Source organism: Diprion similis, chromosome 4 (assembly GCF_021155765.1).
Source record: "Diprion similis isolate iyDipSimi1 chromosome 4, iyDipSimi1.1, whole genome shotgun sequence".
NCBI lineage: Eukaryota > Metazoa > Arthropoda > Insecta > Hymenoptera > Diprionidae > Diprion > Diprion similis.
In genome coordinates this window covers 27,899,362-27,923,519 of record NC_060108.1, presented here as the reverse complement: position 1 = coordinate 27,923,519, position 24,158 = coordinate 27,899,362, and the positions used below count along the sequence as shown (strand labels likewise).

The window sequence follows — 24,158 nt, the reverse complement described above, 5'->3', positions numbered from 1 at the left end:
ACTATAGTGACTTAATGTAATAAATCTGTCACCCAAAAATTGTACAGGAGCATAGGAGATTTTGCCGTACATAAACGGGTGCAGATTCGACTCCAGAGCATTGTTTTCCATAAGTTTGCAACCGTCACCCTGTCCCTCTGCCTCAGAGCATTACTATTCTAAACTTTTAAACTGTTACCCTGTCGCTCCGCCCGAGAGCATTATTATTTCAACTTTGTAACTAATACTTTGTCGCTTCATCCGAGAGCATTATCTTGTGCATTTGTACTCTTAATTAACTATAACGTAAATTAATAAACATTCAAGTGTATTGAAAATCAAAATCCTTCAATTTTAATTAAACGCACCTCAACTACCTGGTCCTTCGCTGCTCCACGAAGCTACCTGTTGTGCAGTACCACCAAGTTCGAGCAACAAAGGTAAGTTGATTTCTAATTTGCCATTATAGTGAATTCCTTTCAAATCATCAACCCCATTACGCGAATTTATCAATGTTACCCATTTCACTCTGGTGATTAGTCGAGATTGGCGACCCACACTACCAATTGTATGTATGTATGTATGTATGTATGTATGTTGTACAGTAGTAATGTTCATCGATGCATGCACTGTGGCTGACTTTATTTTTTCAACTTTTGTTTCTTTTCTACTCCCATTTCATGTGCCTATGGCCGGTGAAGCAGTGCACAGGAGAAATGAGAGAAACCACGCCGACAGCCTCTCGGCGCTGTCATCCATATAACCTCTAAGATCGCGAGGACACGAATAACCTCTTTTACAAAGTGCGCCAGCCGTCAATTTAAGTATAAATATTTAATTTCATCATATTTATATATTCGTCGAGTCTTAAATTGACGGCTTATGCACTTTGTGAAAGAGGTTATTCGTGCCCTCGCGATCTCAGAGGTTACATGGATGACAGCGCTGAGAGGCTGTCGTCGTGGTTTCTCCCATTTCTCCCATGCATCGATGAACATTACTGTACAGTATAAATAATCAATTTGAGTATAAATATTCAATTTTATCATATTTATATATTCGTCGAGTCTTAAATTGACGGCTTATGCACTTTGTGAAGGAGGTTATTCGTGCCCTTGCGATCTTAGAGGTTATATGGATGACAGCGCCGAGAGGCTGTCGTCATGGTTTCTCCCATTTCTCCTGTGCACTGTTTCACCGGCCATAGGCACATAAAATACGAGTAGAAAAGAAACAAAAGTTGAAAAAATAAAGTTAGCCACAGTGCATGCATCGATTAACATTACTGTACATACATACATACGTCCCAGTTCACTTTCGCGACTCAATTTCGAGTCTAACTCTTAAGTTGTCCGGAATTGACCGTTAGGACGTCACAATACTGTAGTCCTCACTACAATCGCTGCACTAGTCCTCACCTCTGAGCTATCTTTCTCTACGATACTCTTACCACCGAGGTGCAATGTTTATGTTATATCGTATTTTAAAAGCGACCATCTGGGTGGTCGGAAGGTTACAAATCAACTATAACCTCCATTTACTGCTAATTACCAAATTACTGTTCGTATGTACGTAAAAAGTAAGACTTGAAGCTGAGCTCATAGCGCGACGGAAAATAAATTTTTCTAAAGTTTTAATAAAAAACTCAAAATGATCAACGTGAGAACCCTTTGGAGTGTTTGGAGTAGAACCTACCTGGCGAGGTATCGCTCGCTGCCATTGATGATAGAAAAGAAACACATGCATTTTCGTAATTTTTTCCAATTATTAGGTAAACATTCAAGTGATGACATGGAATGGAATCATTTTGCCGTGGGGCTTAGTTACAATTCCTTGGAATGCACGCGTAAGCGAAGCTTTATGATGTCATCTCTCAATTCGGCCAAGTCGAAAGATCGAGGAAAGGACAAGAAGAAACAGACCAAGGTGCAAGTAAACCTGAACGAACTGTCAGAAGTGATCGATACGGAGAAACTGCTCACACGATTCCAAAACACTATTAATAATCTAAAGGAAAGTTACTCTAAGAACTTGACATTACGCTCTTCCGTTGGTTCGATTGAACAAATACCAATTCTATGGGAGGGTAAGGAATACGAGCTACAAGAATTATGTCAAGTTGCGAGAAAACCAAAGATGTTGATAATTGATGTATCTACGTTCCCCCAAGTCATTTCCAATGTCATACAAGCTTTAGCTAAAAGTGGAATGAATCTTAATCCCCAGCAGGACGGAACTACTCTCTTTGTACCAATTCCAAAGTAAGTCTCACTTTTCAACTCATGAACAGGTTGTTTTAATTACTTACGTAATCATCAAATCAACAGTATGTGCGGATTGAAGTTATTCGATATAAGCCAACCAGTATGTTTTGTCTCATCTCCATTGGCTATTCATTTTCATCATTTCATAATTTTCATTCTCATTCAGGGTCACCAAGGAGCACAGAGAGAACTTGGCTAAAAACGCGAAGGCGATGTTCATTGGTTGCCGTACAAGTATCAGGGATATCCAGCTGGATTGCATCAAGTCGGTGAAAAATAAACAACATATTTCTGAGGATTTTCAACGAAGTATACAGAATCAAGTACAAGCTCTCGCGGATAAGTTTATCGACGAAGCAGAGGCGATACTTAAAATGAAACAAAATGAATTGTCAGGAGATTTGGACTAGCAGCTACCATTTTGTATATTGTTTAATTATTTTCTAACATTAGTCACTATTCATAATAATCCATCATGAAAAATTGTACAATCTGATTGATTTGTTATCGTTTCTATAAATACTCTGATTGTGAGTAAAAAATATCGTTTGCGTGTAACCCATATGCGCGGTTCAAGTAAAATGACTTTGCTGTCGATTCAAGATTATCCTCGAACCAAAAAAAAAGATAAGTGGGTTTTGAATGTTGTAATGAAATTTAGTTGTATCTTCTCATCCTAAATGGAAATACCGCAAAAATGGGCATAGGATAAATTGGTTTGGTGGTAGTGTGATTAATAATGCGACGCTTAGCAATATTTACCTTCCATACAGAGGCGAGCCGTGCGAAGTTACTCCATATACAGCGGTCGGTGCGGGAAATTATGAGTGTCATGATTTCATCGATTCATTGTCCATACAGAGGCGTGCCAAAAGAAGTTTTACATCAAAAATCATTGTTATCCAATGTGACATATCGGTGGTAAAGCAATGTCATGGTCGCTGAGAATTTCAAGCAGCGAAGAAAGCGAAATGATTGTCAATGAGACGAAGTACTAATTATTTGGGAAGATCAAGGTAAGCACTATGCAAGTGGCACTGTACAAATGACCTCTATATTCTTTAGCAACACAATTTGCTGTTAACACTTTTATAAACAAGTTAAGATGGACTCAAAAGTGTATAATTTCGTTTTTTTTTTTGTTATTGGTCGGTGAATCAATTTTAGAGGTCATTTTATCAATGTTTGTACCAATTTTTAGATAACTAATTTTTATTTTCTATCACCTGAGGATCGAAACTATGATGTTTCAGTGTCCATTAACTTTTCACTCGAGGGACAGAGCAGACACTTAAAGATGCTCTTCTGACTTAACATTCAACTTTATAAATTCTAAACTTAATCTGTCGAATAGCTCTAAGTAGAGGAAGTGACAGCTATTTGTAATTTTCAAATCCGTCTTCTGAGAGAGGTTTTCGATAAGTTGAAGCTAGAATTCTCAATACCATCATTCGAAACGTTTACTTTTATTTTTGACCTGATCATAATTCAGATAGGAATAGGATGATAAATATCTGAGATAAATTATGTCAACTATGGACGCACAGCTACTGCAAACTGATATCATTGGAAAAATTTGAGTTCCATAGGATGATTGGAACATAATTAAAATAGGGTCTCAAGTTCATTGTATACTTATGACTTGAATTGAAACAGGTTGAATATAAGTGAAGGAATGAGAAAACCATTGATGATTTCAGATAGACCATCATGTGGGCTTTCAAGAGACATCAAGCAACCTGCAGGGAAACGGTTAGTTGCGACGTTCCATGAAAACTTATGTACATAGATTCTAGTGTTTTTCGACCGTTTTTCATCGAAACAGGTTCAAGATCAGTTGCAGTGTTAAAACCTCGGATGATTCCAAGTAGAACATCACATATGTTTTCAAAAGACGGAGCAATTCGCAGGGAATCACATAGTTGCGACAGGAATGAGATACCAAGGATATCCTTGCACAGGGCAGTCGGATCGTCATTCCTGCTCTTTGCCGTCATCGTCACCTATCTATATTCCCTTTTGCATTCCCAAGATATGCATTTTGTTATTGTTATTCGTGTACTTTCTTCATCACTCCCAGTTACAGGGCCAACCTCTGCCAGGCCAATCTCGGTAGTCTTCTTTGAATGCACTGCACGTCTGAAAAAAGTTTAATATTACATCCGAGAAAATGAGAACAAATTGTTTTATATCTGGGTGTCGGACAAGATACATTGACGAACGTTTAGAAAACAAAAATCAACATTGAAAACAAGTTAGCGTTTTTAGACCATGTATGGTAAGGATGGTAAGTAATGTAACCTCAACCAACGTCTCAACTAACCTCAACAACATAGGGATTACTTGAGACAGTTGGTACACATCTCACTCAAAGGCCTTAACCTCGAAGAAAGGGGCGTCTCGTAGGAGTTCTAGGTACACCATGCCTAGAACTCCTACGCACACCCCTTTTTTCGAGGTTAAGGCCTTTAAGCGAGATGTGTACCAACTGTCTAAAGTAATCCCTATATTGTTAGGGAATTATTTGTCTGGCGAACGCTACCCTGCTCGGCATTGCCACCATGTATAGTCAGTATAGTTGTGGTGTGAATTATTTAAAGTCCCGCGGATATTTTTCCCACGCAGATTCTTACACTCACGTTATCGCATTAGTCGCCAGTAGTCGCGGTCAACATCACGAATTTCGTGTCACGAGAGTGATGTCACTGACGGGCGGCAGGAGGCTGTCGCGCGTTTTCGGAACGCGATGGCCGCAGTACTTGCAATACTGCAAGTATAATATTTCGGGAATGCATCCAGCGATAACACCTGTCCAGTTTTCGATTACGGACTACGGTCATGGACCTAATTATGGTGGTCCGGAGGGGGGCAATTGTCGTAGCTTTGATCTATATCCTTGGCTAATCGCGTGATTTTACCCCGCGGCCACCGGCATGCACTGGCCGTGATAATATTGTTTACAGATAGGAACCGGAATTTACATCGTGTCATTTGGTGATTGACCAGGGACCAAAGAAGATGCCTCAGGGTAGAAGAAAAGTACCATTTAGTGGAAAGGCGAAGAAACTCCAGATGAAGGCGAAAAAACAACGTCAAACGCGAGTTCTGCTCGGTAACGTGTAACCGTAGTATCATAGTATACAACCTAGATTGAAATTTTTGGCAGCCCACAGATTTCAATATTACGCGTGATTGCGACACGTTCATTTTCATTAACCCTTCTTCAGTTGTTAACGGAATTCCGAGTCGATTTCGAAGTTGTATATCTCCCGAATTATCCAAGTCCACGGTATGCTAGAAGGGTGTATCAGCTTTGTTCACTCAATTCTGAACAAAAGCATTCTACTCGATTTTTATTCAACGTAGACACAAATAAATGGCATGATTTCTAGGAAATCGCCATAGTAAATTGCGACAATGTCTAAATCGGCTAGGACACGAATTCCACAAAAATGTAATAGTAAATTCGTAGAAATCATTACATCGCTGGGTAAATTCCGAAACGTACGATAAATATAGTTCTCTCATTTTCAAGCAATTCGTTGCGACTCTCTGTGAAAAAATGTACACCCTTGCACCCCGCTTGCCCTTTTACCTGTCACGTCGATAGCATTTCCATCGCAGAGGCAAGGACGGTAACGCTAGAGTGCACGATTTTGTCAAATTCGAATATACACACAGTCTTAGGCAGGGCTGCAGGTGGAGCTCTAATTTTTTAATTGTGGAAGATCGACATGAAGGCCAAAAATAAACGATGATAAAAATTTCCCGTAGCTTTCAATAATTATGAACTCATTTATCATTAACCATATAATTTTTACCATTAATAGGTAGATGAATTCACTTTCTATTTTACTACCTATTTTGACCCGTCACCTGTTATAACCTGGTAGTTGATTCCAAAGCAAGAAATTGATTTAATACACATAACGCATTGAAGTTTGATCGATTTATGTATTCTCGTTACAGAATGGAATCGATTTTGTAAGATGATGAAATATTATGCGTTCATCATACCTACTGATAGTTTAATCTTTTATGCACAGATGTTGATGCCGAACTGGAGCAGCAGCAAGATGTAAAAGATTCTCAAAGTACTTTTTCAAGAGTCCAAAAAATGAATCTACAGCCGTGTGCTGGAAATTCCACTGGGAACAAGTATGCTTTGCAGTTTGTGCAGGAATCCAAGGAAGAGCTAATGAAAAGAAAAGAAGAGGCTAGACACAGGATTAATCCCATCCCTTTGTCGGCGCAGGAAGTCTCCGACAACTTTTTCCCCCCTGAAATTGACATGCCAAAGAGACCGGAATGGGACTTCAATATCAGCAAGGAAATACTTGAGGCTCGGGAACATAAATACTTTGCTGTAAGATTTCGTTACTCTTGTTTCAATAGTATGGGTTAATTCTCATATTCATGCAAGCAAATTTTATAAAGCATTTTTATTGCGAACAAATATCGATGCATGTATAAAGGGCCATTTATGTCGAATTGACTTGTTACTGTTTCTTGCCATTTTGAATATCATTGTCCGATACAAATGTAGCATGTTTGGAGGAATAAACCCATGTTAATATTTTCAATTTCTTCTACATCGGACCATGTACCAATGACATTTATGACTAAAGTATCGGACTAAATACCCGATGAATCTAAAGCATCGGACGACCCAGTCTTAAGACAACTTTGTATTGATTCCAACTGTAAACTCCGCGTTCTTAGTATCTGTAAAAAGAATATTCTGGTTAAAAATGTTTGAATGTCGTAAAATATTTTTAATGCAGAAATTTCGCTGGACTTGCAATTAAAATGTAAACGTCGCCATTTAGGTATGTACATGGTCGATATTGATTGCAATTGAATCGACTATCAATTTTATTTCTATGGGAATTTCTAACCGCAATGTAGATGAACAATTTTTTCTTCTGGCCGAAAGGTCTTCACTTGCACAAATATGGACATAAATGCAGCTTAGAGCTTACACAGCACTTCCTATCGAATCGAGTGTCAGAATATTTAGACTCCTATATGCATTGCTATTTCAAAAGTACCTACGATTCAACAATCGAATGAAGAAGATACAGATTAAAGTGGCAAGAGTCAGTGACCGGTCGAGATCTAATTTAATGGTCCACAAATTTTATTTGCACAACACTTTCATGCATGCTCATGCAAATGAGTTGACAATTTATATTTAATTTCACTTGAGGCATGATTAAACGGCTCTTTGTTAGTGTTTTTTTTTTTTTTTTTTTCTTTTTTAAATGAACATCCAGGCCATTAGTTAAGACGGATGTTCACCACTCATACTCACTTTGACACCCTTGCCAAAAGAGTTACAGTCTGTCTGTGCGCCCATGTCATATGCTCTATACTTACTGCAGGAATATCTGAAGAATATTGAGAAAGTAAACGGCCTGAGCTACTTTGAGTTGAATCTTGAGACATGGCGCCAGTTGTGGAGGGTGCTCGAGATGTCTGATATACTCCTCATCATAGTGGACATTCGATACCCCGTGTTAACGTTCCCACCTTACCTATACGCTTATGTGACCAAGGATCTGGGAAAAAATATGATATTGGTGTTAAATAAAATAGATTTGGCACCCGCTGCATTAGTTGTGGCCTGGCGGGAATATTTTAAGATACGCTACCCAGACTTGCATGTGCTAATGTTCACCTCATTCCCCACCTACAATTTGCGCGATCCAAACAGAGAGGAAAAAGGTCTCAAGTCCCGTCGAATGAAAGGCAAATTGAAGATGGCTGCTGAGGGTGCTCAGAAGTTACTGGATACCTGCGAACAGATTGTCGGAGATGAGGTGGACTTGAGTTCTTGGCGTGACAAAATTCGAGAGGAGCTGGAGTCCGAACAAAGCCTTGATGAACTGAACCGGAGTGAAAATATTGTCAGATTGGACAAGGGTGACACTGATTTCTACTGTCACGAGCGATATAAAAATGGCATACTGACAATTGGATGTATTGGCACACCAAATGTAGGAAAATCTTCTCTCATGAACGCTTTAATGGGTAATTGATTTCTTTTTCATTTAGCAAAAACTTAAAAATTCGTGAGGTACTCCGACGTAATTGTGTCCTAACACAAATATCATAGGCATGTACGTTGTATCAATCTTTTTGCAATAACGACAGGTAAAAAAGTTGTCAGTGTCTCACGGACACCTGGACACACGAAACACTTCCAGACGATTTTCTTAACGAAAACTGTTCGTCTGTGCGACTGCCCAGGATTGGTGTTTCCTTCTACAGTACCTAAACAATTCCAAATCCTTATGGGGTCATTTCCTATTGCGCAAGTAAAAGAACCCTATACGACGGTAAAATTCCTTGCCGAAAGGTTGGACCTTCCACGTGTTCTCAATATTCGTCACCAAGAAGGCGACAGCACTTGGTCCGCGATGGATATCTGTGATGGCTGGGCTGCAAAACGAAGTTACCTTACCGCTAGAACTGCACGGTTCGATTGTTATCGCTCCGCGAATTCTATATTACGAATGGCACTCGATGGAAAGATTTGCATCTATGCCTACCCCGTAGGATGGTCAGTCGATAAAGGTATCTAAATGTACCTTTGAATATTGAATCATTACATTCGTGCTTCTCTGTATCGTTATATAATAATTCAAATCAAATCAACAAAGCCTGTCTCTAACGGAGGTGACCTGGTCTTTGAACACAGAACATTGATTAGATAAAGTTACGAATTATCTGACATTGCACTATTTCCCCAATTTTGAAAAATTTCAGATAAATGGGAGAAACATCCTGACATTCAGATGGTCCAGTGGATTCAAGCGAGAGGGCAAGTAAGCGATTGTAAATATAAGACTACCATTGTATCTACTTCAGATGAAGAGGAAAGTTCGGAACAAGTCTCTAGCGCAGAAGAGGGTGCCTCAGCATCGCAAGATGAGGAGCAGCAGCCAGACAAGATGTGCAACAGCCGAAATTCTGAGACATCTTCCGAAGACGATTCCGATTTACCAACGGTCGCTAATAGGTTCACAGCGTTAACAGCAGCAAAGTAACGATGTCCCTTCTTATACCTCCCGAAATTCCTTATGTGATATTCTTTCGTGTGAATTTTTACATTTTCAGCCTTCAATAATATTACACAAATCACACACATATTAGCAACTATCATCTCACAGCCTATGCTTGGCAAGCGGAGTTTGTAAAGTTTCGAAACTATGTTATTCACCGATGGACACTGGGCTGACATTGAGAGGCAACGCCAATGCTGAAACCAGGTTACTCGGTCATTAAATTATGATTTAACAATCACCAAATACAATGTTAGATTTCTTGTTACTGTAGCTGTACCTATTCGGAACAAAGTTATTTAATTTTGTTACGTCATTGCGAGTTTTGCCCCGAGCCAACTGCACAAAATTTTCGCCGTTAAAGCAGGACCTCTCGTTTATTTTACACAGCATGTCAATATTCCCGAGGTAAGTACCGAATATTCCGTATTGATCTTTCCGACCCTGATAATCAAGAATGTATCAAATTTGTAATAGTGATTGATTGTAACTCAATTGACTCTTGTCAATTAGCGTGGTAAATACATGGTAATCCGCGGCTGCGGGCGACATGCCTTGTTTGTAAACACTTATTTCATATAAAATTACGATTTTTGAATAGGATAAGTTGGGTTACATAACTTATTATACACATAGGTATATCTTGAGTGATTTATGGTTATTCTCTAATGATATATTTTTCGACTCTACATAATGTAACAGAAAGTTTTGTCTACCCGTATTACTCGTTATTGAAAATGTGTTAGCGGATCACCAGATATACCCTCGATTTAATTGGATTAAACTTTTCTCTGAAGTTGTCATCAGAATTGCATAATATTAACAATTGGTCCATTGTAGGATATATTTTTTTTTTCTCTCTTCTCGAGTATTTTTTACGTTACTGATAACTGTTTAAGCAGAAAGAAGAAGTTAAATTACGCATGCTAGTGAGATGAGCTTGTCTGGCGAGCGCACCCGCACTAAATTGTGATCCCGTGATTATTGCCAGCTCAAATTTGAGGCATACTCGAAAGCTCATTATCAGTTATAGAATGTATTACGGCGAGCCGGATTCATTTTTTCAGGCTCTGCCTGTCAATTTTCCGCTGTTTTCTCATCCTTGCCTCATCGTGAGTATAATCATGGAATAAAAGTACATAAAAATCTTATGCGAAAATTACATTTCATTGACATATTACGGCCTGAGATAGAACGTTATACTTTCGTCATTCATCGTGTAAATATTTTATAATTTCTATTCTCTTGCGGCAGTTTCTGTATAATATTTTGAAATGAAACTGTAAGTCGCAGTGCTCGTGAATGTTTTGGAATGGGCACGAGTGCGATACGATTTAATTAGGCGCCTAAAATTTTTTTCACCGAATACCCAGGAATGGCGTAGAAAAAAAGGAGAACCAACAACGCTACCGCAACGAGTAGGAAAATTCGGAGTATTGCCCACTTGTAGTTGTGCCATACGATGTACTTGATGGACTTAAGAGGATTCAGAAACCACATGAACGAAGCGTCCGGCCGGCTGTAAATAAGAATTTCTATGTTATAGCTGATTGCATGTCGGAAAGAAAAATTAACATACGTTCGTTAAGTTGGCACGACCACTTACGAATATCGGAATGGAACCCTTTGGATGATTAATTAATTAGTTAATTAACTGCTAATTAGCTGTGAAAAAATCAATTTTCCCGCGTGTTACATTTTCAAAAACATTGATGGCGCAGCAAACTTTACAACAATATAGTAAAACCACCAGTGAAATAACTGCGAATGGTTGATGGTTGGAAATTTGGAACGGGACTGCAATTCGCCGCTAACGATCGGTTCTAGTCTTGAACTCAGTGGGTCCCAAACTTGCGAAAAAACTTGAGAGCTATACTCACTTCGTACTGAGACAGCGTAACCACACGAAGAATATTCAAACTACTAAGCACCCAGGTAGTATTCCCGGCTGTTGCGTCGTGCAGATCGTGCGTGGCCGTGATCGGCGGCGCTTTATTGCAGAATTCAGCATGATTGTTGCATGCTGGCATACCGCGTGGGTCGAACGACGACACGCGCGGATCTGCTCACTGATATACTTGGAATTCTCACATGCAAGTGGCGAGTGGAGGGTTCTTCCTTGTGTATGCGCACCGCAGGTGATGGCCATTACGTGAACTTCCTTCAGAATGCTACTTGGGGCACGCTACTAGGGACGGACTGTAGGGAATTGTGAAAAGCGCCAAAATTTTCCGCTTATCAGCCGCCAAGGCCCCATTGAATTTTGGAATTGGTCGGCACAGGGCTGTGCTACTTTCAAGGGACCTCGGAATTACTGTCGGCTTTTTTTTTTTGAAGATTTAAGTCCCGACAATTCTATGGGCCTTAGTAGCTAATTAACGCTGAACTTTGGTGCTTTACGTAAATCTCTACGATCAATCGTTAGTAGTTATTCTTCGTGTGGTTATGCTATAATCTTTCCGTGAAGTGGGCATAACCCTTAGGGTTTTTTGGAAAATTTGGGCTCCAACTGAATTAATACTATGACTGATCATTAGCGGCTAATTAGCTGCGCATTACAGTCTTATTAAAAATTTCCAACTATCAGACCCTTGTAGTAATTTCACGAGTGGTTGTGCCGTTGTTTTGAAGTTTACCGGATCATCGATTTTTCGAAAATTCGACACGCGGCAAAATACATTTTTTCACAGCAATTGGTGGTTAATTAATTAAATAATTAATTATTCAAAGGGTTCCATTTTGACATTGGTAAATAGCACAACTAACTCAACGAACGTAATTGAAATGAGAATTTGGAATTGAATGGAATCGCAATGGAAAACAATATAGGTAACGCACTTTGGCTTGTCGAGAGGGTCCGGTTCGTTTCTTCCATAACCGGTAGGATTTTTCTCGGCCTCTTCTTTCGTTAGTAAATGTATTTCGGCTTCGACTTTTCCCTGAAAATGAAGACAAAAACGATTGAAATTGAATTCTCGTTTACTTGCACATTTTATCATTACCGCAATTTATTCTTCCGCACTTTTACAGTATGTATAGCTTAAATTTGTACTGAACGGATATATTAATTGGAATGCTCCTTATTTTGGAGTCTTCCGAAGTTTAACCCTAACGCCCTCAAATTTATTTCACATAAGTAAATAGAAATCTCGTCGGACGTACAAGCCTTCAACTGAGTCCTAAATCCCTCACAAGGTCTGTGAAATTTGCCGTTTAATATATATACATTTTTACCTTTCAGTATACATTAGACTGGTCAAAAGAAACCGAATATTCATTTTTTTCAAAGTCACATGCTCAATACTTATAGGAAGAGGACACAATTAAACACCTGTTTTCATTTGAGCCCTTAATATTAATGTTTAGTGGTATCTGAACTCAACTTTCCAACTTCCATTTGATTAACATTGGATAACAGTTTCCAGTAACAGTGAAAATACTGGATTTATCACAAAATATTGTGGGTTTATTTTGTAAAGCATTTCAACCGCTATGAAATCATGACATTTAATTATATTTCAATTTAAGCAAACGACCCCGCAGGATCCGAATGGAAATTGGCTCTCGGTCGAATGGGTGAAACATTAGTATGTGTAGTATATACCCTCTCGAGCTAAAGTTCTCACGGGCACAAGTGTCAAAACTCAGTAGATTCCGAGAAACAGGCCACGGGCGGGGGGCGCGTGGATTTTTTGGTATCTCTGGATCACGCGATTTTGACGAATTACGAAGCATCAAAGGGATTTGAAATATGTCACCGAAAAACTGCACAGCTGATTCGCAGAGACTCCATACACGCGTGGAAAACAGGGCAAGTCGATTATTGAAGAGGCAGAGCCGTTTACTTTCAGCCCCTATAAATTTCAATGAAGATACGTATGCACGTGCGTGCCTGTGTGCGTGTGTACACGCATGTCTGTACATGGGACCATCATTCGCGTGTCATCCCTGCAACTGGGGACAGACGATCTTACAGGACCAATGAGCCATCCGATTGCTGCCTTACTTACCGTTAATTCCATGTCTTCACTTTCCTTCTTCACGTAAAAAGGCCACCATCCTTTGATACGCTTCTGCTTGAATATATTGACCATCGGCACAGATCCATCTACTTTCAACATTTCCAAGGTGCAAAGCTTACTGTTCTTCGCGCCCCGTGGAAATCGATTCAAGTCCAACGTGATTGCTCCAAGGAAATCATCAGCAGAGAAATGATCCGCATCCCACACCTACGAAAGATTGCAGAGGGAAAAAAATAGAATTGAACCCACCATACGGCACAACCGCTAGAATATACCACAATGATCTATCATTGAACCGGATCATTCTATAAAGTCTATCAATTTGTCAGCACTTTTATATCGACATACGACATTCAGCGAAAAACAGAAATCAGCTGCTCATTTGTGGCTGGTTTGTTGTCCTAACTTAGATACTGTTTTCGGAGATCTTAGGTGAAAAACGAGGCTCGTTGTACGTTTAACGGGGTGTCTTGGTCGATTTTCACATTAACGTAGATATCTCCAAATATGGAAGTCCCCGTATTTTAAACGCGAAAATGGACTCAACAGCCCCACTCTGTACGCAATTTTCAACAATAAAACTCCGACACATTTTCATTTGGGGCATATATAAAGAAATTGCATGAAATCTACGAATACTTACTATTGCGATTTCGTCATTAAAAAAATCTCAAGTTCCATTCAATCGATTGACTTCACATTTAGTATGGTCCTTCGGTATACAATATGTCTCTATAGCCCCTACGTCGGACCTTGCAAAATTATTATTGCAACGATAAAAAAAGAAAAATAAATGAATAAAAAAGATTTAAAAAAATAGGGTGAAAAATTAACTTTTCCTTCAGGCAATCGCCATTTTTTTTACTTTTTCTTTCTCTTCCAGATACCGACTGTAATGACATTCTTACTGACGAAGAAAATTGGTCCTATTTCTGTTTTAGGTGAACGGGAGCACTGCAAACCGCCTCAACCCGTTTTATTTTCACAGCCATATTTAGAGGCCATTTTTGTTTTGATAAAGCTCGAACAAACGCTCGTAATTTCGGCCGCTAGACTAGAATATCCCCTGAAGGAGCTCTTGATATTAGTCTTTTTCATGCAATTCGAAACCAAATTAGCAGTACAAGCCTCACCTGTAATTCCAATCGTGCCGGTATTTTACATTCCGTTTCATCCCAACTGAACAAACTCTCCTTTCGGTTGATGACAATCTTCTCCTCAGCCACAAGGTAATCAAATGGAAATATCAGTCGCCAGTTGAAGTTGCCTTCGCCCGTCAGCGATCTATAATGAATATCTGTGCACTGGCAATCCTCCGGCCCTTTCAGCCATCTATTCGCGGAGTGGAGAAATTTACAGTGTCACGTCGCATATGCGATAAATAAAATATAATGTACCTAGTGACAACAAAAAGAATGTTTACGGACCCCTTAACATAAATGTCGCTCATTTTTTCACCCGTAAAAAACGCGTCGTCCTCCAAGACGACATCGTCCGTGTTCCAGATAATAATTCTCAGCTCATAACTCTTTGGTTTCCTTGGGGAAATGTCTAACGGTGGACCAGGTAAAGGCATGTCCATTGGAAACAGATCCACCCACATCTCGAGCTTACCCTGTTCAATCCCAGGTTTGTCAGGATTGTACAACGGGCGTGTTTCTACGTGCTCCGGCACTAACGTAGTACCTAGCCGCGGAAACGAGCTCCACTGATGTAGGACTGCCAAGGCGAGATGTTCCTCCATGCCTATACACATATAGGCACATATACACATATAGAAGTTGTTGAATCAGAGAATGAAAAAAAATCATTCCGGTCAACTAAATGCGGTGTTCACGGACGGCGAAATGAGAATTTGGTTATTGGAACAATTTATAAGTTGCACGAACTGAATGAAAAATACTTCTGTTTGACTAAATTATTATTTAATACAAATACGAGGATGTTCAATCAGCGAAGCATCAAGTTGAACCACCTGAATTATACAGTTATTACGAAAATTATTTTGTTAACCTGAATATCATACTTTTTGATCCGAAAAATGTGTGATCAGTACTAGATCATGTTCTGTTGGTTGCAAAAAAATCTCAGTTAGTGGAAGTGAATATTCAGTTGGAAGACTCACAGCTAGGTACGAGTAATCAAGACAAATTGTAGATTTTTTAGCAACGCAAGTCACTTGTAACTGTTCGCAAGTTGGATAAAACGCATTTTCAATTTCCGATTAGACGTTGGGTGTATTTGTTAGTGATTCGAACCGTGGACCGCTCGTAAATATCTATTATTCACCTAGGCGCACGTCTGTATCTACTCCGCTAAACAATCGCATAGACACCGGGTTAACTTTTGCTCACTTAGATGACGAGATATACATGTCTCAGTGATACGAAGCTATTGCCAGGTGGCATATAGAGATTTTGTGCAAAAATGCAAGGACTTCGCGAGTGTTTTAACAATTTGAAAGCAGTAAAAAAGTCGATGAAATAGTTGAGTTAACGAATGAAATGCTCGCAATGAACAAACTATTTATTCGACGTAAGTATTTCGTTTATATTATAAAAAATATTCAAAAGGTGCTAAATTTATTATCGTATTCGTGATTGTAGATAGATTCATTGAGCTATTTGTATGGAAACAACTTTGTTGTTGTTTTGACTGATAACATATACATTTGAATCAACAGGAGTGTTGCAGTTAGTCGAATTATATTCGCTGACTTGGATCAACGAAACAAGTGGTACCTACAAGATGTAGATTTGTTTAGGCTAAGAAACTTAATTTGTTTCTTTCTATCGTCAAAAGTTTTCGACAAAAGGCACATTTAGCTGATGTATTCAATAATGTATCAGCTGGAGCGGAAAGAATAAAAATCACTCGGTTTTACAAAATCCATTTGTTTACTAAATCACATGTAGGGGTTGATCCAAGAGGATCAAATATGATTCCGCGGTATACTGAACTCTTTGACGGCACAAAAATATTTAGTTGAAACGATTCAACCTTCTTCACCCGGATCATTAAGTCGACACATATACATATTGTATGAACCCAACAAATTTACAATCAAATTCACCGCATAGTTCAAACAACTCGTTTAGCTGATTTGACTTGCCGGAATTTATTATTTCAACGACGGTACATCCATTATCACAAAATAATGATTGAAGCAACAATTTCTCATCCAACTAGATGGATTCGGTTGACTTAATGATTTTTTTCTCTCCGGTGTAGTGATCGTTATTCGTCAGAGCGAGAGTAAGTGGAGAAGCATGTAGGGAGAAGCACGGAGACTGATCACATGTTTCAGCCTAATTTCCTTGCTGTGCCAGGATTGTAGTGCGCTCACCTTTCGTATGGACGTAATTTTCCATTTCGTCCGGAGACAGCGTAAAATTCTTACGTCCGATGATTACTCGTCCGTGGGTGTACGAAGGGCCGTCCAATTTCCCATCTTTACAGAGCCTTGATAATATTTGCGTTGGTTTCAGCGCATCTCGCCATTTGTTGTAACCGGAGCTTACGGCAAAATATTATATCTTAACGTGATTTGCAAAATGGATGTAATTCATTGATATACACATATGTAAATTCCGTGAAATTGCACCCGTATAACAAGTAATGTAAATTCAAACCAGTCACATTGGTTGACAGACAGTGCACGTTGTAGCTGGCAAAATCCGGAATGTGACAAACGTGCAAAAGATGTCTTCAGACAGTGTTACGACCAAGGTATTTCAATGCATAACTTCGCCTATTATTTCCCATGTCTAGCGCTCGATAATCACTACAAGGCATGTCTGAACTTATGCCTGTTTATAAATCAAAGTGTTTCAGTTATATAAGTAAACATCCGGTTTCACATTTATCGCTCTTACTCTCACGATCAAGTGATTTTTTTTTTTTTTTTTTGCAGTATTTTGGTTGAATTGTTACATTGCCGGAGCATTGAAAAATTTTGTCATCTCACCGCGGACTTTGCATGATGGGTTACTTTTCTGAATATGTTCATACGCAATGAAAACTATCAGATGTGTGTTCGGAGACATCAATCAAATCAACGTCATGGAGTTGGTTTTTTCGATCCATTATCGCAAATTTTCTAGTCCCCAACGAGTTTTATAAAAGCATTATTTTAGACGTTGAATAACAAATCGAAGGTTGTGTGATTCGAGGCATCTAAGCAATTCGCGAATGAGTTTGTGAGAGGAGTCTTATCACCGCCGCCGGTACCCAATGAACTGCAAAGAATTCGTAATAATTTCACATCGAAAACCGGGGTTCGTACGAATTCAAAATAACTGGTATTACGACCGACTGATTTTTTTCTATTCTGTGCCATCCGAAAAGTAATTGGCTCAAAATTATTCTCGTTTCATTTCAATCCCTGTCAACGAAGGCCAATATGATGTTTTGGTTGGTGGGTAAAAAATCGACAAAGCCGCGATACGTGCGAATCCGGTGTCCCAAATATAGGTGCGTCAGCGATGCCGGTACACCTGCCGTAGTTTCGTCTCGTATTCTTCACATCTATGTGACCGTTGTAAGGCAATTGGAAGAAATCGGGGATGAGACAGAATATAGAGCAAAGTATACATATTTGAAATCAGCTCATCAGTTGCAGGACACATATAGCTTATAGTTTCAGTGTCCTTTTCATCTCTGTAATGTGCGTGTCAAACAACGTACTGGTAAATGTGTTGGGTGAATCGCTTATCCGTGAATATTTTTGCAGAGAATGTTTGCTATTTCACAGAATTTATCGATTTATGAAATATAATATACCTACGCGAGTAAAAAGGAGCATCATCATCTTGTCCGTTCATTATTATACCTATATACGATTGTGATTTTCGCGTATTTGCCGATAGTTTGCCACACTTGTATTTAATATACCTAGAACTCACTCATCGTATTTGCTTGCTAGTCCGCACGTAGCACGATGCCTGCTGTAGAACCGATTTTCCAAGTCAATCTTAGTCTCCCCGATTAGATCGTCCGCTCCGACCAGATCCCAGTCCAATATCTGTACCGTGAGCAGTGAGTCCTGCGGAAAGGTAGCCTCAATTTCGAAACACCTGTTCGAATGAGAATTTTATGATAATATAAAACCGGACTACAAAATCGCCTTCGTCTTCTAGAATAACGGCCATGAACTAATCACTGTTTCTTGTCTTGTATCGGATCCATTATAGTCAGACCTACTTTCCGAATACCGGGTTCAATTGCTTTGATACGTAGCTATCCTTGTCGCTGATTCTCTTGCCGCCAAGCTGGAGAACAACGTACGGATCGGCCTTGCCGTTCAAGTCGCTGGGGTGCAGGTCATTTGCTTTGACTATGTATACTCTGACCAGAACGTGTATAGGGTCATTCGAGGGCAATCCCTGAAAGAATCCGTACTGCGGATCAAAACTCATCGCGGTATGATCCGCGAGATCTTTCGGCAGTGGCCACTTGTAAACCTTCAAAGCTCCTTTGAAGCTACCAACGATTCGTGACTCGTCCTCGGGTTCGTCGCCCATCTTTTTGCCTCTGTACAATTCAAAAGTGTGCAACCACTCCTTGAAATATTCATACTCGGGCTGTGCTTCAAGTTCGTTAGGATAGATTTTTAGCAACGCCATTTTATCGCATACACTACGAGACATGTGCTTGGGGCTTGATTTTGAAGAAAGATGCGCTGTGCTTCCCGGGGGCCTCAAACCGAAAAGCTTCCTTGTCGAGTGAATCCCTGGGCTTTTGTCACCTGTTGAATTAATCGCGTTACCGCGAGATGCAAGATCTTGGTCCAAATGTATCGGAAGTGCGCCGTTCTGCTGGTTCTGGAATAATGACTTTCCTTTCCGTAACATCTCTTTGTTATCCTCAATCATTGCCTCGATTGACGCAAAATATTTGGTCCACCAATCCTGGCAGCCGTCCTCGTCTTCAAGGGCCGTCAAGTCACCTACATCAATTGTAACGGTTACATCTATAATATAATGGTGCGTACAGGACGAGGGGTTTGCATTACTGCTACGGCATTCTCCGCGATACACGACAGAGTCAGACTGCGCAGACAAAATGTTTCTCTTTCTCTTTGCCGGTGTAGAAGGTGCCGGATCATGTGTAGCAGCGGTGAAAATATCTAAACATTCGGCCGATGTTCTATTCTGTCACTAAAATTTGAAGCTGACCTAGACCGGAGTTTCGTTCGTTCGGCAGTTGATTTGCTTCCAATAGAAAGGTACTCGTGCAAACGCACCAGCCGGCTCGTGACGTCAAAACAGTCAATTTCAACTCCAGCGCAGTGCCAACTACATTTTCAACACGAGAAATGTATCCAAATTATCTGTGACCGCGTAAATTGCAACCATCCAATATTTGAACATGTAAACCTTTCGAACTGTCCTGCTCGTACTTGAAGGGGGTCGACGAACCGATCTGACAATAAATGCGGATCGCGACGTTCATACACGGATCGCCGGACAATGCAATTGCGGTACTAGGTTATTACTTTTAGTGGCTTTTTACAATCAAATTTATTTATTTTTGGTCTACTTTTAACAAGATCACCGAAATTTGACGAAATCTGTAAAAAACATGTTTTTCTGGGGCAGGACGGGCCCCCCCCAAAAAATGATAAAAAAATTTATTTTCAAAGGTCCATTTTCCCCAGGATATGGTAAATTCAACAATGTAAAAAAAAAAAAAAACTTCCTTGGACCCACTTTCTTAGGTGGTCCATTATGCCCCAGATATCTCACAGTGGCCTAAAATAAGTAAATACATCAAATTGACGATAATTTATCAGAAAGAAAAATAAAAATTTCTTTGGCCAAATTTTTCAAGGGGACCGTCGTGCCCCACCCTCCCCCCTATTGTACGCGGCGCTTTCTCGCTTATACTTCAAAGTCTATGCCGTACCTGAGCTATCGTTGGTAGCCAAACTGTGCTTTCGGCGAACATTCTGCTCAGTTTTGTCCCGCTTCGTTGTCGGCCAATTCTCGTTTAGCTCGAATCCCAGTTTGATGATAATCGAATCACCGTTGCACGATTCGCTGTCCGTAAACGTTTCTGAAAGCAGGGTATGCTGGTTCTTTGCTTTAGACTGGTCGAACGCTGAAAGAAAATAGGCGTTTAAGTTATTTCGATGTCGCAAATTAACGTGTTTGCAATCGCTATGGATTTTAATTTCTTCATTTTCTGGCTTATTGAGTGTCTTACATTGTACGCGATGAGGACTCCTTTTCCTGTCATCAACGTCCCTCAGGTTATACCTTGTTAGCGGACAATGCATATATTTGTGAATGGAGTTTATCGTGTGCGTTCCAACAAGAGTGTATCTACCAAAACTCCGGCAATCAACAGCACGAATTGTCAGTGGCGGCCGATAGAGCTCTTGCTCGGGAAGCTCTAGTTCCATAAATTTTATGGGCGTGCTGAAATTTGGATTTTTTTTTGCGTTTGGAATTACTGACGAGTAAAGTATGTGACCGGCACACTCGACGTCGACGCGAGGCTTGTCGACCGTTAGTAAGTGTACTCGCTTCAGATCACGAAGTCCCCAGAAGAGAACCTCGATTCTGCAGAACAAGAAGTTTAATATTGCTGGATTAGAGAGATTAAACGGATACACAATATCTAGGTATCCGGCCGCAATAAGTCTTTCGGTATGGAAATCGGCAACGGTACGATGCGGAGCGGCCGTTTCGACTCTGAATGAAAATTCTCAGTAAATAATTTCATTTTACATTGTGCCGGGATCCGTTCTAATCGTTCCCAGGATATCCGAACTATTGTGCTTTTTTTTTTTTTCTCTCTCTTTTACATACTTCGTGCGAGACATTTTCGTGTCTCTTGATTATCCTAACCCTAGCTTCGAATTTTTCGGATTGTGGAATCAGCAAATATAGTACACCCAGACTCCTCACTTCTTGCAATCCTGCCACATCCTGCATCTTTTCTAATTATTCGTAATTGGTGGTTACGGGTTATACCATATAAAATACCTTTTTGGCTTACCCCCCTCCCCCTCCTTGAGAAATGGCTTTTTGCGCATGGAAACATAAATTTCTTGCACCCGCTTCACATGTGGGAAAGGCGAAATAGACCAGCCCAAACAAGATCGTTGACACGATGGGTGAAAGGTGATTTCACTCCTGTGATCAACCATACCTCACTTCGCTCACAATCCGACGACAAACGTCACACTCCCCCTCCTTCGTTACGCAATGTATGTGCATACATATTGGTGTATTCGTCACAGTATATCGCTGATCCACGATTCGTGCACTCTCAGAGGCCGGCACTGCATTCGTCGTGTTTTTCAACTTTTCTATTTCATTCATTGTCGTTAGCGTGGTCTTACACGCAGGTCTGGTAACTGCTTTGCTGGGAGCCACGATTATGTGCGTCGTTTAGCAAGGGCTTTCGGTTCTAGCGGGGCCAGTAGTTATCGTTGCAGTTTTAATACTATAATATACACAACCTCGGTACTGATTTAAACCACGTTTCACTCGTAATTTTTTTTTCCTGCGTTTTCGACACGATCTTACACAGATTTTGGATTTATTGAAAAAACACTGTTCTTGAGTAGTGAAGTGGTGCGTCGTACAAGATTGTCAATGCGGCAGGAAAACTTTATCAAAGGGCTCGATGTTTTGTGTACCGAAAGACACAATGATGTTGAAAAAATGGGAAGAGGCTACAGATCTCAGTCGAAGCGACGTGCTGGATTCTTCTCTGTCGGCAGTCGATGAAAGAATACTAGTAATCAAACTCATGTAGCGCAAAATTTTCTAGAAACTGCATTTCAAGGTCTTTTTTCGCATATGTAACGGCAATATTTATTACACTATACCTCATCAATTCTTGATTTTACGAAAAATACTCGAATGCAATTTGTTGAGAATTTTGCGCCGCGTAAGTTTGATTAATGTCACTTTTTTGTTATCTTGAACTGCTTTGTAGAGATATTTAACAAAAAAACACAATTCAAATTTTTTGACCGACTATATCTCTAAATGTATCAACTATAGAAAAAAGTTATTTGAAGAAGCAATAGGAGATTGAATTTTGTACAAAAGAAAGCTCTCATCACTATCATCCGTCCATCGCACCGTTTACGAGATATTGGCAAAAACGCGTTTTTCAAGACGGTGGCTAACGCTCGCACACTCGGGTGACAAAAACTTGGTTCAACACTCAGGAGCCACCCACTAACATGTTCCAATCGAAAAATTTGTTACCTGGATTTTATGTTTTTTAAATACACCTGGCGCTTGGACTAACTAGTGAACTATTAACGTGTCTTCGATAAGCGTCCTACCGCTTCCACTGGAGTATCCAGACCCGTATGTAAGACCGTTGTCAGTACTCGCCACTCACGTACTATCCCAAAGTGATCCGAAACCTTTCTTTGGAATTTTTTTCATTCAGTGCCGAAGTGGCGATATTGAAACCTTCTGCTTTCTTGAAGGCAACGTACCTGTATTTCGAGAGCGTAGGTCTGATGCCGACGGGAACGGGAAGAATTGGCCCCAACGTATCGAGACCAGATGAGTTTCCTTGTTGAAGATCGAGGCCTCGGAGCTTGGGGTCCGGGAGTGTGGGGAATCCATAATCCTTCACCGACGGGTGCTCCAGGAGTTCGAACACAGCTAGCAACTCACCGGCTCTGGCGGCGCCTCTTGTCACGTCGTACCATTCCAACGCCGGTGGGAACTGAGGCGGACCATACGACTCTGAAGCTAATTTCACATGGGGTCGAGCGATCGCTCTACCGATGTACTCCGACTTGCCCTGAACAATCGGTAACGATTAGCTATGCAGATTGTCGGTGTAACATCGCATTTCAGGCCGCGTGCAGGCGGTCGCAACAGCTGTACATTGTGTACCAAAGGCGTAAGGCCCGATTAGCCTTTGTGCACGCCATAGTTTTTGTGACGCATTTTTTTGCATGTCCGTTTCTTGACACGGCAACCACGTACTTGTTAGGTTATTTGAAAGAATGTCGCTTATCAGAGAGAAGAAGGGTGGGTAGATACTTGTTAATCAGTTATATTAGGAGAATAAAATAAATTTACAATTACATATTATCTTAATTATCGACAACTTTCTTGAAAATATTGAAAAATGTTGAAAAATATTTTAGTGGGCGTTCTCATTTTTTTTACCCGCTGATTTGAAGACGGTCACTTTAGTCCCGCTTAATATAGAAAAGAAAAAACGCGAAAATCGTGCATGTGTGACAAAAAATATATTTCGGCCTTTTTTATCCTACTATGTATACATACCTATATTATAACAACAACAATACGTACAGGGTATGATTAATCTGACTCCTGTCAAACACGTATGTCCATTTTAGATAGGTAAGTGTCGTTAAATTGCAGTTATTAAAACATTATCCATATCTAAACATATACACTGTACTTATATAAAAATGAATGCCTGTCTGTCCGTCTGTCCCGCATGCGGTCCTATATCATTCATCCGATTGTGACGAAACTTAATTGGGGAATTGTTGTCCGCACGTCCGCGGAGGTTTTCAATTATAAAAATATTATGAAAATTAATTTTTTTTCTAACGTTTGTCCCGTAAAAAATGAATGTTTGTTTGCTTGTCCCGTATGCGTACCTCACACCCGAGAAGATTTCCGAATTGGTACGACCATTATACAGCAGACAGCGCGCGGGTCATTTCAACAAATGAGCGTATTCCGTATATAGTTGGATACCGGAAGTTAGATTCGGTTTGTTTCGAGTGTAAGTATGTCATGAAATTTGGATGGGGGCGGAGCCGCGACGGGCAGCTAGTGTATTATACAAACTGTTGAAGCAGT

The 24,158-nt window shown here is 40.1% G+C and overlaps 3 protein-coding genes across 12 annotated transcripts in view; 2 read left to right on the top strand and 1 right to left on the bottom strand.

The window, feature by feature from the left end:
• The first annotated feature begins 1,569 nt into the window (after window positions 1-1,569).
• On the top strand, window positions 1,570-2,781 carry LOC124405262 (ribosome-recycling factor, mitochondrial). Its single transcript, XM_046880012.1, has 2 exons — window positions 1,570-2,240; window positions 2,410-2,781. Exons 1-2 carry the CDS (start codon window positions 1,630-1,632, stop codon window positions 2,651-2,653), a joined length of 855 nt encoding a protein of 284 aa, XP_046735968.1. The 5' UTR covers window positions 1,570-1,629; the 3' UTR covers window positions 2,654-2,781.
• LOC124405261 (guanine nucleotide-binding protein-like 1) lies at window positions 2,144-9,626 on the top strand. 4 transcript variants are annotated; one of them, XM_046880010.1, is made up of 6 exons: window positions 5,256-5,368; window positions 6,290-6,337; window positions 6,499-6,609; window positions 7,628-8,276; window positions 8,400-8,822; window positions 9,015-9,626. In XM_046880010.1, exons 3-6 carry the CDS (start codon window positions 6,535-6,537, stop codon window positions 9,293-9,295), a joined length of 1,428 nt encoding a protein of 475 aa, XP_046735966.1. In that variant the 5' UTR covers window positions 5,256-5,368; window positions 6,290-6,337; window positions 6,499-6,534; the 3' UTR covers window positions 9,296-9,626. The 4 variants fall into 4 exon arrangements, with proteins under 4 accessions (XP_046735965.1, XP_046735964.1, XP_046735966.1 ...); XM_046880011.1 differs by having other exon boundaries at window positions 5,274-5,355; XM_046880009.1 differs by lacking the exon at window positions 5,256-5,368 and adding an exon at window positions 2,144-2,240 and having other exon boundaries at window positions 6,290-6,609.
• Window positions 9,627-10,467: 841 nt separating this feature from the next.
• LOC124405390 (otoferlin-like) overlaps window positions 10,468-24,158 on the bottom strand; it is a 39,442-nt gene continuing 25,751 nt past the window's right edge. For 2 of the 7 annotated variants that reach the window (XM_046880242.1, XM_046880243.1), the window contains exons 17-27: window positions 22,802-23,115; window positions 20,539-20,897; window positions 20,239-20,433; window positions 18,535-19,279; window positions 18,237-18,407; window positions 16,679-16,848; window positions 14,760-15,078; window positions 14,466-14,664; window positions 13,321-13,539; window positions 12,149-12,249; window positions 10,468-10,829 (exon numbers count right to left, since the gene is read on the bottom strand). In XM_046880242.1, the coding sequence (XP_046736198.1) occupies window positions 10,649-10,829; window positions 12,149-12,249; window positions 13,321-13,539; window positions 14,466-14,664; window positions 14,760-15,078; window positions 16,679-16,848; window positions 18,237-18,407; window positions 18,535-19,279; window positions 20,239-20,433; window positions 20,539-20,897; window positions 22,802-23,115 (2,973 nt within the window). In that variant the 3' untranslated portion in view covers window positions 10,468-10,648. The remainder of the gene's footprint in view (window positions 10,830-12,148; window positions 12,250-13,320; window positions 13,540-14,465; window positions 14,665-14,759; window positions 15,079-16,678; window positions 16,849-18,236; window positions 18,408-18,534; window positions 19,280-20,238; window positions 20,434-20,538; window positions 20,898-22,801; window positions 23,116-24,158) is intronic. The other 5 variants (XM_046880241.1, XM_046880245.1, XM_046880246.1 and 2 more) reach the window with 3 other exon arrangements.